At 34.4% G+C, this 14,429-nt stretch overlaps 1 protein-coding gene across 1 annotated transcript; it reads left to right on the top strand.

The window, feature by feature from the left end:
- The first annotated feature begins 7,911 nt into the window (after nt 1-7,911).
- On the top strand, nt 7,912-13,120 carry LOC149138898 (uncharacterized). Its single transcript, XM_089447432.1, has 7 exons — nt 7,912-9,006; nt 9,088-10,871; nt 10,991-11,083; nt 11,255-11,355; nt 12,071-12,117; nt 12,246-12,322; nt 12,501-13,120. The coding sequence occupies exons 2-7, from the start codon at nt 9,099-9,101 to the stop codon at nt 12,969-12,971; spliced, it is 2,562 nt and encodes an 853-aa protein (XP_089303558.1). The 5' UTR covers nt 7,912-9,006; nt 9,088-9,098; the 3' UTR covers nt 12,972-13,120.
- Nucleotides 13,121-14,429: the final 1,309 nt, after the last annotated feature.

Below are 14,429 nucleotides of genomic sequence, written 5' to 3'. Positions count from 1 at the left end.
TTGCTTTAGGGTGGCGGCCTCGTTGATTGTTGATCTTCCATTTTGTTAAACTCCCTTTTTATATGGAAAAATTCAATAAATTCGATTTTTTCTAGCATAAGAAGTGTTCTTTGCATAGTTGTACTTAGCTCAAATTCTTGATGTTTAGACCATTTGATACATTTTTGAATAGTTATAAGGGAGTCACCAAACATAGATAAGTGAGTGATGCCATCATCAAGAGCCTGTCTCAATCCTTGCCATAAGCCAAGTTCTTCCTCTATATTATTTGTGGCTACTCCCAACCCCCATGCATACGTTTTCCAGATTTTTTCATCAGGGCATAGAATTACCCCTCCCGCTCCAGCCTCCCCCAGATTCCCTTTCGCAACTCCATAAAAAAAAAGGCTCATACCATCCCATAGATTCCTTCCATTTTTTGAACTGCTCTCCAGGCAAGCGGATGAGATATGGAAGTTTCTTTTGCTCCTTGTATGTGCCTTTGATTTCTATTTTATTTTTAACCTAGACCCATTCCTTTTCTATCTTAGAATATCTGTCCATTTCTCTTGGGTCAAACCCCCTTGCCAACACTGCATCAAATAGTGGTTGTGTGGCTTTTCTTGCTGTCATGGAGGCATTAGGAACCAATCCTCTAAAGGTGGCATGGTTTCAAGATAACCATATTGCCCAACAAATGTATTTCAGGAGAGCAATCCAACACCTGGAAATGATTGAGGATGCTTCATATCTTCTAGGAGGTTGAGAGCTCCAGTTTTCAAAAAAAATCATTGAGCTTACTGTAATGGCATCAATATGGAAGATGGGTTGGAGGGCCTCATTCCAGACATTTAAAGAGAAAGGGCATAGACGAAATACATGTTCAACATTCTCCTCTAAACTTCTGCCTAAAACATGCCAAAATAAACCTTGTCGCTACTTCTTTTTAATTCTCTATGTTAAGGTTTTTCCATAAATCAATTCCTCGCTGAAAGTATTCACTTTCAGAAGGCTATCCTTATTCCACAATTTGGTCCAAGTAAATATGCATTTTTTTTCCACTAGAATGTTATATCCGTTTTTAACCATATAATACCTACATTTACCTCCTTCCCAAACTCTTTGATCCAACATGTCAGTGGCAATCAAAAAAAATTATATAAAGTCTTATGAAAATATAATATATTATATATTTTTTAAATAACATTTTCCAATTTTATTTTAATAATAGATTATTTAAAAAAATATAATATTTATATTATAACTAACACACTTAAACTAGTCCATCAAAATTGATAAGAATGTTATCTTCAATCTTCAATGCTACATATCGTACCCTTTACGGTCCATATGTTCAAGAAGATATTTTGCAGCATGCCCAAGGTGCGTATCCAACATCCATAGCGTGTCGGAGAGATCTACGGCCCGTCACAAAGTTTTGTATTTCCTCTGTATTTGCATCAACTTAGAAACTATAACCAACCAATAGAACCTTCGTTTAACATTTTAAACAAAAGTGATTATCCAATATATTCAACAAGTTTGACTTTCTCCATACCTTTAATATGCAACAGTTGACTTTCTACATACCTTTCTAGTTTTTCAAATTGGTAAGTGCTGAATCATCATGTTATTGTTTAGATACATCTAGGAGTAAAAAATTGTGTGGGAAGTTAAGGATTGAATTTTATTTGCCAGGTTGAGATTTATGTCTTTTCTCTGAGTTAATTTAATTAATTTCATTAATAGTTAAAATATTTTGATTATTAATATTTAAAAAAATTTAATGGTAATTTTGAATTTATAATTGTCATGTTTGTTATTTGCACAAATGATATTATAAAAGGATTTAAGGGAGGTATTTTAATTAATATTAAGTTATATCACTCAACAATATTATGATGAATTCTATATGAAATGATCTCAATCTTATTTGGTATAGGTTATGAGATCTACATGGATAACTAAGATGGTGTTCGTATTTCATATGAAGGTGAGTTCTTGCACATTTAAGGATTGCGATGAGAATAAATATGATGGCTTTTCATGTAACAAAGACATTATGGTGCAATAAAAGAAATCAATTCAAATGGATCTACATGGATAACTAAGATGGTGTTGGTATTTCATATGAAGGTGAGTTCATGCACACTTAAGAATTGTGATGGGAATAAATATGATGGGAAGGATCTTTTCATGTAACAAGGATACTATGGTGCAATAAAGGAAATCGCTTCAAATGGCATGAGTTCAAGAGGTCATTATTTGTGGGCAATTAGGAAACAATCAAGCATAGATGAGAGTTCATGTATATTCAAGATAGGGATCTTCAATTTAGAGTTGATTTCCTTCAAGGATGATGATCCTCTCTAGTTACCATGCATCCATCTCCTCTTTATAATGGAAGACTACAACTCAACTGGAACAATGAGAGACATTACAGAACCAAGCAAAATCCATTGAAGAATTGCAAGAATAATTTAGACACCTGTAAGTGAGAACCAACTATCTAGTAGCTTATACTACTATGTCCTTGGATATTTTGACATAAAAACATCAACCCTACTGTTAGATTGAGACTAGAATTAGCTCTCTATATCACAAGTTGAACTGAAATTTATTGTTAAGTCTACTACCATCTTGCTCTCCTTCTCCATTGTATGACTTTACTATCAAACACTTGTCGTCACCAAATTTGAAACTGCAAACTCAATTAAAAAACTTATAACAACTACTTAAAAAAGTTTAAAAAACCCTGGTTAGACTTACCAACAACTAAAAAAATAAAAAACAATTTATATTAAGTTACTATGAATTAGTAAATTTATAATATTTTAAATTTTTATAAAATCTTATTTTTCCTATTAATAATTCGAATTGGTTTGAGATTGAATATATATATTCCATGTATGAAAAAAAAAACAAACTTCCAAATTTCTCATATATTTTAAATAAAAAAAATCATTTAATAGTATATCATGTCTATGTAAAAGTATTACAAAATAGTTTAAAATATAAAATATATTTTATTATAATAATGTATATCATGTATCAATGTAAAATTGAGAATAAGAATATACATTTGTAATTAAACAATTATATTTAATTAGAAAATTAAAAATAAAGTGTAAAATTTTATATTAAATAAAATATAAAGTTTATATATATATATATATATATAATATTGCAATTATTTATATATATATTAATATTAATTAATGTATTTTATATAGTTTTAAATTAAAATAAAAAAATCTAAAGTTGTGGAATATAAATGCAAACAAATAGCATTAAAATTTGAATTTTAAGGGAAAAAATATATAATTTTGATAAACAATTTATTTTGAATTTTAAGAGAAAAAATATATAATTTTGATAAACAATTCATCATTTCTATTATATTGATAGTTAAGTGTGGATTTATTAAACACCATATTCATTGAATTATGCATTGACTAGTGCATATTTATTAGACATCATATTCATGGTATCATGACACCTTAAATCTTAAGGTAACTTGTATAAGAAGTTTTATAGTGTTTGATTATACTAGTATATACTTTTATTCATTGTTATTGTTGGTAGACTATTTATGATTTTTATATACATAGATATTAAGTTTTAGTTATTATTTATGATTGTTTATTTTCTAGTACTTTATATATTAATGCAAGTGTGAATATGTAACTGTCATAATTTAGTGTATAGAATTGAAAATTAACACACTAAATGTCATAAAAGTTTTATGTTTTATGAGATATTGTAGTGAGTAATATCTCATTCCATGAAAAACTTTCATGGTATTAAAACTACAAATAATACCTCATTTCTTCAAAAAAAAATAAAAAATCATGCTATTAAAATCAAGGATTTTATGATATATCTTACATTTATTTTAAAATTGTTATTTTATTTCCATTAATGACTTTAAAATTTACATTATCTATGTTGTAATCTCGCACTCAATTTCATGAATTTTTGAAATAAGATTAAAGAGTGAAATATTGTTATAATGAATGTATTCTTCATGGTTTCCAAAGACTTTGTTTATTTTATTTTTTTTAATTTTTGGAATCGATTAGATTCCCTATGTAACCAATATGTAACCAATATCTTCTGCCAATGATCAACCTACTTAACAAAACCATCTCACGCCTTAAATCCTCGGCACCTCATCATCTCCTTTATCCTAGAATGGAGAGCTAAAAGAATTTTGAATGCTTAGGTTCAATTTTTAGGCAATCCCTAAATATAGTTATTATTCTAGCCAACTTCTTTTGAGATCATTATCGACTTCAAGTATTTTTATTTCTTATAGGATAATAATACATAAAGGGAGTGGTTCCCTTAGCACAAAGAAATAATCAAGATAACAACCAAAAAAACAATAAATATTTTCCCTGAAAATAAAGTTGACATATCCTTATTCCTATCAAACAACAATAATATTATTCCATAGTAAGTTGGGAATATAGGGAACAACATACAATAAGCATGTGAATTGAAAGCAAATAACATGCAAATGAAGGACTCTTCTCCTTTCACATTATTGTTCATATATTTGATGAGGTGGTATATATTACATGCTATGTGATATTATGAGTAAACTCATATTTGATATGTGGCAACTTAATCACATTGAACCTATTTTAATACTATACATTGATTAGGGGATGGGTTTTCTAGTTAATGTGTCATTAATAATGAGTTATTTCTCGTTTTAATTTGATCCAAAAGTTCCCCACCTCTACTTTTTTATTATTTTCTCATAAGAGATGATAAAATTGGATATATTAATAGTTAATATTTTGAATTGTACACCATGTAATTGATAATAATTTTGAAATCTTATATCACTTTAATTTATTACAAACTAATACATATAATTATTTTAAATCCTTACTATATAACTTATAATTCTACTTTATTATTAAATATAGTATCAAGTCCCTCATGATAAAAAGTTTCAATTATTCTTTAAAAAATCATAATAATCCCTCTTAACACCTCCCACGGCCATTAATAATTTACTTTTGACTAAATACTAAATCAAAATATTCTTTGAAAAAAAAGAATGCATTATCATTTCATTTAATTTTTTTAAACTAGACTAAGAATTTCTAAGAACCCGCCAGAGCTAAAACCTTTTCACACTCTCATTTCATTCAACTAATTATTATAATATTTAAAATTTTAATTATTATATTTAAAAAAATATGAAGGTAGAGATATGACACATTTGATGCTTTAATTTTTAACATTTAAAATCAATTTTCTAGAAAATAGGTACTTTTTATAAATTCCATAAATGGAAAGTTACAACATGTCTTCAAAGACTGGAACCTATTTATCTTGAAACAAAGAACCCACTTATCTTGAAACAAGGAACCCACTTATTTGGGAAACTAAATACTCACCAAACCACTTAATCTAAAATCCTTTGACACCATCATTTCATTTAATTAATCATCATAATATTTAAAAATTTTATGAGGTTAGAGATGTGACATACTCAATGCAATGGTTTTTTTTAAGATTTAAAACCTCCACCAAAAAATATGCATAAAAGTTATTTATTATTGCTTTATATATTTAATTGTTTGTCCTTTTTACTATGTTATATTTTTAATAATTTTTTTTAAATAATCATTAATTATAATTTTACATATATATATAATTATAATTATAATTATAATTTTTCTCATTATTATATATAATTTTAATTTTAATTATTTAGATTATAGGGAAATGTATATTATATATTATGAGACACAATTTTCATTGAATCAAGGAACCCTCTATTAAATCCAAGGTAGCATTTACTAATGCATAATTCTCAAACACCACTTTCATTGAATCAAGGCATCCTATATTAAATCTAAAAGTAACATGTATTGACTAATGCATATTTATGAGATAACCTTTTTATTGAATCAAAAAGTGTTGAAAACACCTTTGATTAAATCCAAGAGTAACCTGCTTTGAATAATGCATAGTTATGGAACACCACCTTCATTAAATAATGAAAAGATAACCTGCATTGACTAATGCATAATTATGAGACACTGCCTTCTTTGAATCAAGGCACCCTAAGGTAACCTGTATTGACTAACACATATTTACGAGACACCACCTTCATTGAATCAAAGATCTATTGATAAAAGTCAAGGGTAACTTGTATGGGAGGTTAGATTGGGTGTTTGATGAGACACCACCTTCATTGAATCTACTCACCATGGATTAAATTCAAGGATAACTTATATGGAAGGCTTGATTGGATGTTTGATTATATTATAATTAGTATATATAGATTCATTCATAATCTTGGTTTGTTTTCTATATATATGTTTATATGTTTGTATTTATATTTATATTTAGTTACACAAATGTTTATTTGTTTGTGATACATAATTTGATTATGCAACTATCCGTGATTATTCATTTCTTGATATAGGTTTGATTGGGTGTTTGATTATATTATTAATATATAAATTCATTCACAATATTGGTTTGTTTTATGTATAGATATAGTTACTCAAATGTTTATTTGTTTATGATACATACTTTGATTATGTAATCTTCCGAAATTATTCATATCTTATTATGCCACATGGTAATATAAATGTGAATATATAATTATAATAATTATATATAAGATTGAAATCTAATACAACAAATATTCTAAACATTTTAGGAAACATTTTGATAAATAATATCTCATTTCATTAATGTTTCATATATAATATTTCATTTCATTAAAAATGTTATAAAATATTTTCATGAATAATATCTCATTCCATTGAGGATGTTAAAACGATGGCAATATATGTAATTGAAAGACAATAAAATCAAATTCAATATTTGATAATATGTGCAAAGTTTTACTGTATCAACTATTCTAAATTCAATATTTGATTAATAAGAGCAAAGTTTTACTGTATCAAAAAAAACTAAATTAAATATTTTGATTTCAATATTCAAAAGGACACTGCTCCCACTTGAAGAAACGCTAGAAATAGTCTTTAAAATGAGGCAATAAGTATAGAAATGGCAAAAGGGGCTGTTAAATTTCGCGCTGAGACAAGTCTGAGAAATAGTAGGTGTCAGCAGAAGAGCAATCGCAGAAACAAAAGTTCAAAAGGTGGTGATGTGAATTGATGCTTCGTGAAGATAAACCTAGGGGTTAGGTACCAAATGAGGTTTGGGGTTTGGGTTTTACTTAGGGATTGGGATTGGGGGGACGATGAGGACGAGGATAAAGATGAGGACGATGATGATGTTGTTTGTTGTTGGTGTAGAATTATGTTAATATTGATGTGTTCATGTGGGAGAGAGCAATGGGATGGATGGGGTGACAGACACGTAGTGCAGGAGGGAGGGGGGTGTGCAGGCCGCGCCGTTTCAACAACAAATCAAGACAAGGCGATCACATTTGTTTACTCAGAGAAAGAGAAAAAAAAGGGGAAAAGTCATTTATGTAGATCGTTGAAGGTGCCGTTACCTCCACCATTCACTGCGTTACGCATGGCAAGTGATCCTTATTCAGGTGGCGCGCGCATCTAATCTCGATCTTCGTAGACTGCTCGAAATATTCAACCCCCAAAACAAAAACCAAAAAACAATGGCTGCGGGCTTGCCTGCATGCTTTACTTTACTACTTCTGCCTAATTTATCTCCAATCCGAGTTGGGCTTGGTTTAGAGGAAAAGACAGGAGCCCTTTTGGTGGACGCAGGTGTTGAGCTAGGAGAGATGGGGATCATCACATTTAGTGCTCATTACACAAAAACGTGAAGTATTTTTTTTCGGATTTTAGAGTCTACAAGTGTGATCACACTTTGCCTTATTTGGAGGGATCTAGGGGAGCCTTCAATAGATATGAAGTGAATTGAGCATTCCGAGTTTATAGTTCCACTATGACTACAAGAGCCCACTAGTCTACCTTTGATTTGTTTTTTCATCGATTAGGGTTTTGTTTATCTAATGTCATCCATTGAAATCCGGGCGAGGGTTTTCATATTCAGGTGGAGATGACGACTGTTACATTGCTTTTCCACGCCCATGATACCACTTTGATCCCTTTTCCCACTTAATATATATGTATATATATATATATATATTTATCCATATACCATGTGTAGTGCATCACCGTCATTGTGTACACACCATAACAGGTCCCTGGAGGAGAGTCTTCAGGGATTTTCACAGTCAAAAGGCTGGCTATTTGTCCATTACAATTTTACGGCCAGAAAAGTCTTTTAGGCTTTCAAAAGAACCGCAGTTTTGACCCCTTCTAGTGGCTTCCTTAATCCTTTTCCTCCCCGTTCCCCAAGGTGTATGTATTGCGTTCATCATGTCCGCTTGGCTTGTTAATGGAGACTGTAGACCTTGCTTCGATTATAAAAACGACCTGCTTGCTTCCCTGCCCATCATTTGATTGCCTTCGTATGATTGCCCAGATCTGGATATCAACCCTTTTGTTTGTTTGATTGTTTTCATCCTATATAAATATATGCTTGTAAATTTGGTCAGTTGGGCCTCTGGATTACGAAGGAATAGGGGAGGTTAGGTGAAATGAGGACCTCTGGATTGTGAAACAATAGGTGAGGTGAGGTGGAGTGAAGATGGAGCAGGAATATGAGAGTAGAAATTCCTTGGTTTTGTAAATTTGACCAGTTGGGCCTTTGGTGAGGTGAAGTGAGGAGGAGGAATATCAGATTAGAAATTCCTTGGTTTTGTCAATTTGGTCAGTTGGGCCTCTGGATTATGAAAGAATAGGTGAGGTGAAATGAGGGCCTCTCGATTATGACGGAAGAGGTGAGGTGAGGTGAGGTGAGGAGAGGAGGAGGGGGAATATCAGAGTAGAAATTTCTTGGTTTTTATGAATTTAGGGTTGCAGCCCTGTGGAAGGAAAATATTCAGAAAATGGATTGAGCTGAGTTTTGAGATTGGGGTTTTTAGGATAATTATAATTATACATATTTTATATATCCGTTGAGACTGAGATTGGTGGATTCGTGGATATTAAGGTAGTTGAATTGGGTTTTTTGAAAGTTTGTTTTTAGTAAGATTTATAATTGTGGCCTGATAACTGACTTCCTTTTATGCAGGAAGAGTAGGCATGGACACTAGCTCTGCTCCTGTTCAGATCGCTGAAACAAATGAAATCATCATGAATGATGCAAACGTTGAATCTGAGGCTTTGGAAGGAATGATAGGCATGAAAGAGCAGAGCAGCAGAGAAGAAAAAACAGAAATGGTGGTCACTGAATCTTGTGGTCATGACGATGCAGCTGAGTTTTTAGATAACTCTCTAGGCAAGGCCGAGGATTTGATTCCTCCCATCAGTCCAGAGTGGACAGACTATGAATGCACGGAGACTGATGATCTGATGGATGCTGTCAGGATTTTTGACTGTGTTAACCTCCCTGTGTTTGAAGAGCTCCAGGATTTGGGCCCTGCAGCACCAGCCTCATCCTCGTTGGGTTCTGCTACTACTACTTCCTCTTCAGCCTCTGCTTCTTCTCCATCTTCGTCTTCTTGGATTCCCAGAAATATCAAGCAGGAGGCCGAAGGTGTAGAAAGGCATTCCTCTACCTGTGCAGCCCCAGGCACCCCATCTGGTGGAGACCAGGATGTTGCGTTATGTGGCACTGATTCTGCCACCTCTTGTTCATATAATCAGAGCTCCCTTGTCCCAACTCTTCAGCCCCATGAACACAGCAATGCTGGTAATGGTAATGCAGAGTGCTTGTATCAGGATCCTGATCATTCTGAGAAAATTGATGTTTTGGAGGAGTTGCAGAACTTGGATTTGCTGGATGGATCTGATGTGTGGGATCCTCTTTTTATTGTTCCTGATTCTTCAGTTTTAGAAGGGTTACAGTCCAGTCTAGGCTCTGGATCTTTTGAAGAACGTGTTGATGACTGCTCATCCGAAGAACTTCCAATGGTTTTCTTTGAATGGCTCAAATCCAACCGTGACTCCATTTCTCCTGAGGACTTGAGAAGCATTAAACTGAAGAGATCAACTATTGAAAACGCTGCTAAACATTTAGGTGGGGGGAAGAAAGGAATGCTGCATCTCCTGAAACTGATACTGGCATGGGTGCAGAATCATCATTTGCAGCGTAAAAGGAAGCTGTTTTCTTCTCAACAGATGGTTTTGAACGAGGCAGGCATGTGCACTGGTACACCTGCTTCATATAATTTCTCAGGAATGGACCATTTTAATCCATGGAATGGTGGAGCAATGGTGCAGCAACAAGATCATCGTCAGAATGCATTGTATAACGATATTCCCCAAAGCTGTACTGTGCCTGTTTATCTGAATTCAGGCGATCCAACCATGTTTGGAGCAATGCAGGGCCTGCCCAGTTCAGTGGATGCAATTCATGCTGCAAAATATAGAAGAATACCTATAGATGATGGTGCGACAACTGGCTCCTTCAGGGATGTGCCCAATTTGGTTAATGGAAATGGTGGTTTTACCAACCCTAATGATTGTCAAACAATGTTGCAGCAATCTGCTGTCTTTGATGGCACTCCATGGCCATCCCATATGGCTGCCATGCTGCAGCAGGGATCTCAAAATCAACAGCAGGCTTACTGCAACACTTCATTGCAAGCAACTCAAGATCATAAATATCGCTTTGCATCTTCACAATCCTATTTAGAATACATGAACTACCGCTCTCCAAACCCTGCAGCATCAACCAAGGAGGCCAGAAAGAATAGAATGGCGCGCCAGCGACGATCCATGGGTCATCATCACCACCACCAGAACCGCCAGTGGCCTTCCTCAACAGCAATGCCAACCCAGCCAGCAGACCCTGTGAATCTCACCCTCATGCAATATCAACGACAAACATTCATGCAAACCGATCGACGTCAGGTGAACAAGAAAAAATTTACATCTTGGAATGATGATACTCTAGGGTTTCACAGCATGGAATTGCTATAATCAGTCCCTCATACAATGTGTTTTCATGGCCTTCTTTAATGTACGTTCAGGGATGGAAACCAGAAAAACACTTGAAGTTCTTGCTGCAAAAAGTTCTCAAGCAGAGCGACGTTGGCAATCTAGGAAGGATCGTGCTGCCCAAGGTTAGGTTCGTTAACTTTATTTTTTCTTACACGATTTGCTGAAAACTGTGAATATCATCTTTCTGCTTATATTCTTTGAGCTGGTTCTATTTTCAACTCAAGTTGATATAAATTCTGGCTGGATTTTTAGAAGCTTATAGTTTTGTTTTTGCATGGATATAATGTGTGCAGAAGGAAGCCGAGATTCATCTGCCTGAGCTGGAGGCAAGAGATGGGATATCAATTGCAATGGAGGACATTGTAACGTCTCGAGTATGGAACATGCGTTACAGGTAAAAAAAATGTTAGGCATTAGGATTTCCCACTGTCACACTGCTATTATCGAGTAAATGGGGTTGATATAGGCCTATCGGCATATATAAGGTGGAAAATGCTTGTGTATATCAGTTATAAGTTGGAAAATGTTGAAGGTGGAAAATGCTTGTGTATCTCAGTTATAAGTTGGAAAATGCTGGAGGTTGAGATACGCTATTGGCATTATAAGGTTGGAAAATGGTGGGATATGGCATATATAAGGTGAAAAATGTCGGAGTATGTCAACCACATTGTGGGTGAGCTGAGCTGGTTGAGTTGGTTTGGTTTCTTTAATGGACCATGGTTGAGCTGGTTTGGTTGCCTTAATGGACCATGGACCATGGTTGAGCTGGTTGCCCTAATGGACCATGGTTGAGCTGGTTTGGTTGCCTTAATGGACCATGGACCATGGTTGAGCTGGTTGACCTAATGGACCATGGTCCATGGTTGAAGAGAGTTGATGAATTGATCATGGTTGAGGTGTGGTGTTTGTGGTGTTTGAGGAAGTTGATGAGTTCTTCATGGTTGAAGAGGTGGTTTGATGAGTTCATCATGGTTGAAGAGGTTGATTGATATTGTTATGATTATTCTATTATTCTATATACAGGATTTAACTGGTTGGTTCACTGTTAATATCAAACATTAGTATATATTGGTTTGTTTGTTCGCTTATATTGGGTTGATGAATCTCAGGTTTTGGCCGAATAATAAGAGCAGGATGTATCTGCTTGAAAATACTGGTATGAAATCTTGCCATTAACAGGATTATATTTTGAACTAGAAGTTTCTGCAATCCACAGTATTTTGTCATAATGTTTTTAGTGTGGGGGATGAAGTGGGGTTTTTAATGGTTTCGCTGTGAAAACAGGTGACTTCGTGAGATCGAATGGCCTGCAAGAGGGTGACTTCATTGTGATATATTCTGACACCAAGACTGGAAAATATGTAAGCATGGGCTTTCAGTTTTTTGTTTTTGTTGTTATTTGCATTGCTAGTGGTGTAGAACTAACTAGTGTTGCACCGTTCCATTATTTGCGTGATTATCAAGGACTAGGACAAATGTTATTCAGGTGGGTTGCAGGCTCTAAATTTAGAAAATGAATCAATCCTGTTGTTGGTGCAGATGATCCGTGGTGTAAAGGTGCCACGGTCAGACGCAACATCTGCATCTGCTGCTGCTGCTGCAACTCCCCCCACCACTACAACAACAACAAAGAGTGCCAGTGCCAGCGGGTCTTGCTTGATACCAGATGGAGAAGATGCTGCAAGGGTGTTGAAAACGGGGAAAAGTTATGGGGTGCCCACGAGTCAGGCGGTTGGAGTAACTTTTGCAGATTCCATGGCTGACGCGTCCTCATCTTCGGTGTCGGATGCCACACACTCCTGTTCCGAAGGGGACCCCTTTCTGAGAGACATGATAAATCAATTTCCCCCGACAAAGGGTCCAGAGAACGACAATGCCCCAAATTTGGAGAGGTTCCCCAGCCTTGACAGTGGGGATCTGACGATAGAAGAGATTTTGGACCTCGTTGATTCACCAGATATGGCAGACCCAGGCAAAAGTCCTGATAATATTGGAGAAAGCAAAGTTTAAATTTTTTCTCCACTCCTTCCAAATCCAGACCTACAGTTACTACTGCCTACTTACTGGAATTTTCATGTGCAGCTCTGTACAGATTTGGACTAATATTAGCTCTGTACAACGTCGGATACTAGAGACTTTCTATGTAGAAAATTACTAAATGGGGAAATTTTGTAGGCTTTTTTTTTTTTGGTGACTTTATGCAGTACTTGAATACAAATATTAGGTTTGACAGTATTCCTTGGTTTCACTGGGAGTAGGTATCAATATCAATACGTATGTGCAGACCCAATCTCCCTTGTACGTATTTTCGGCCGTGGAGAAATTAACTAACTGTAATATGTAGCATTTCATATTATTCTAGTAAAAATTCTTCCCTCAAGATCCTCTTGCTGTCGTGATCCTCAAATGTGTTTCGCTCACTTGGTGCCAAATTGGTGACATATGGCGTTTTAATTTTGGCAAATCATGGGGGTGCTGCCTCACCATATTAATTGAATATTACAGTTAACATCTTGTTCATTAATAACCATACCCCATGGGTAGTTACTGGTTTCTCAATGTGGCTGACATCTAACCAAGCTTTAATTAAGATCCCTGAATTGACTCTCACTTCCTCAGCAAATTTTGGGATCTTGTTCATAAGATTATTGCATCACTGCGATGTTAACTGATAATCTTCACTCCAAAAATTTGATTTCAATTCACCAATAAGCCATTTTCCATGGGCGGTTTCTGGTTTCTCAATACAACTTAATTCAAAAGAAACCTCAAATGAAAATCACGGAGTCTACTCTTCTAAGGTAATCTCGTAATTCCCAACAGAAATAACGTTCATTATTTATCTTAAGAACAAATTTCTCATAGAGAAATGGCATAATGCATGCAGTCCCGAGATAGAGCCATTGAAGTCCTGGATGTTAGAACGAATTTCTCTAATGAGTGGTATTGCGCCAGTGGTTATAATACCACTTAGTTCCACACTATTAGGATTTAATCTGTGGGCGCTAAACTATTAGGGTTTCATTTGTCCCTCGTACTCCAGACAGAAATAAGTCTATTTATAACTAATTAAACCTTAAAAGAAAACTATGACTATATTTGGAACTAATTCCATAGACAAATAGCATTAACTCTACTTAGAACTAAGTAAAAAAAAATGTTTTATGTTTGAAACCAATTCAACACAGAATTTATCTTTGATTATATTGGAAACTTAATTGAATACAGATGCCATGAAACCTTATGAAGACTCACCAGTTTTCCAATGAATATACTCACCAGTTTTCCAATGAATATAAGATTTTGCCCTTGAATTTAATACCTCACACTTTCATGATTAAGGTTTAATTTATTTGAAGGGGTGGCAAACTCTATGCTTCTCCCTTTCACATTTAATGTATTTGGAGGGGTGGCAGGTGTGGATGCGATATATAAGACGCAAAAAAAGAACGAACCAAAGGCAAACAA

This window comes from Pinus tabuliformis, chromosome X, assembly GCF_031772625.1.
Source record: "Pinus tabuliformis cultivar Carrire ecotype Pingquan chromosome X, CPIR1, whole genome shotgun sequence".
Taxonomy (NCBI): domain Eukaryota; kingdom Viridiplantae; phylum Streptophyta; class Pinopsida; order Pinales; family Pinaceae; genus Pinus; species Pinus tabuliformis.
This window is presented reverse-complemented; position numbering and strand designations above follow the sequence as displayed.

Coding starts and splice junctions, on each gene's coding strand:
- LOC149138898 (XM_089447432.1), top strand. CDS start 9,099: ATGGACACTAGCTCTGCTCCTGTTCAGATCGCTGAAACAAATGAAATC. Junction 11,356..12,070: donor GTATGGAACATGCGTTACAG/GTAAAAAAAATG, acceptor GATGAATCTCAG/GTTTTGGCCGAATAATAAGA. Junction 12,118..12,245: donor GTATCTGCTTGAAAATACTG/GTATGAAATCTT, acceptor CTGTGAAAACAG/GTGACTTCGTGAGATCGAAT.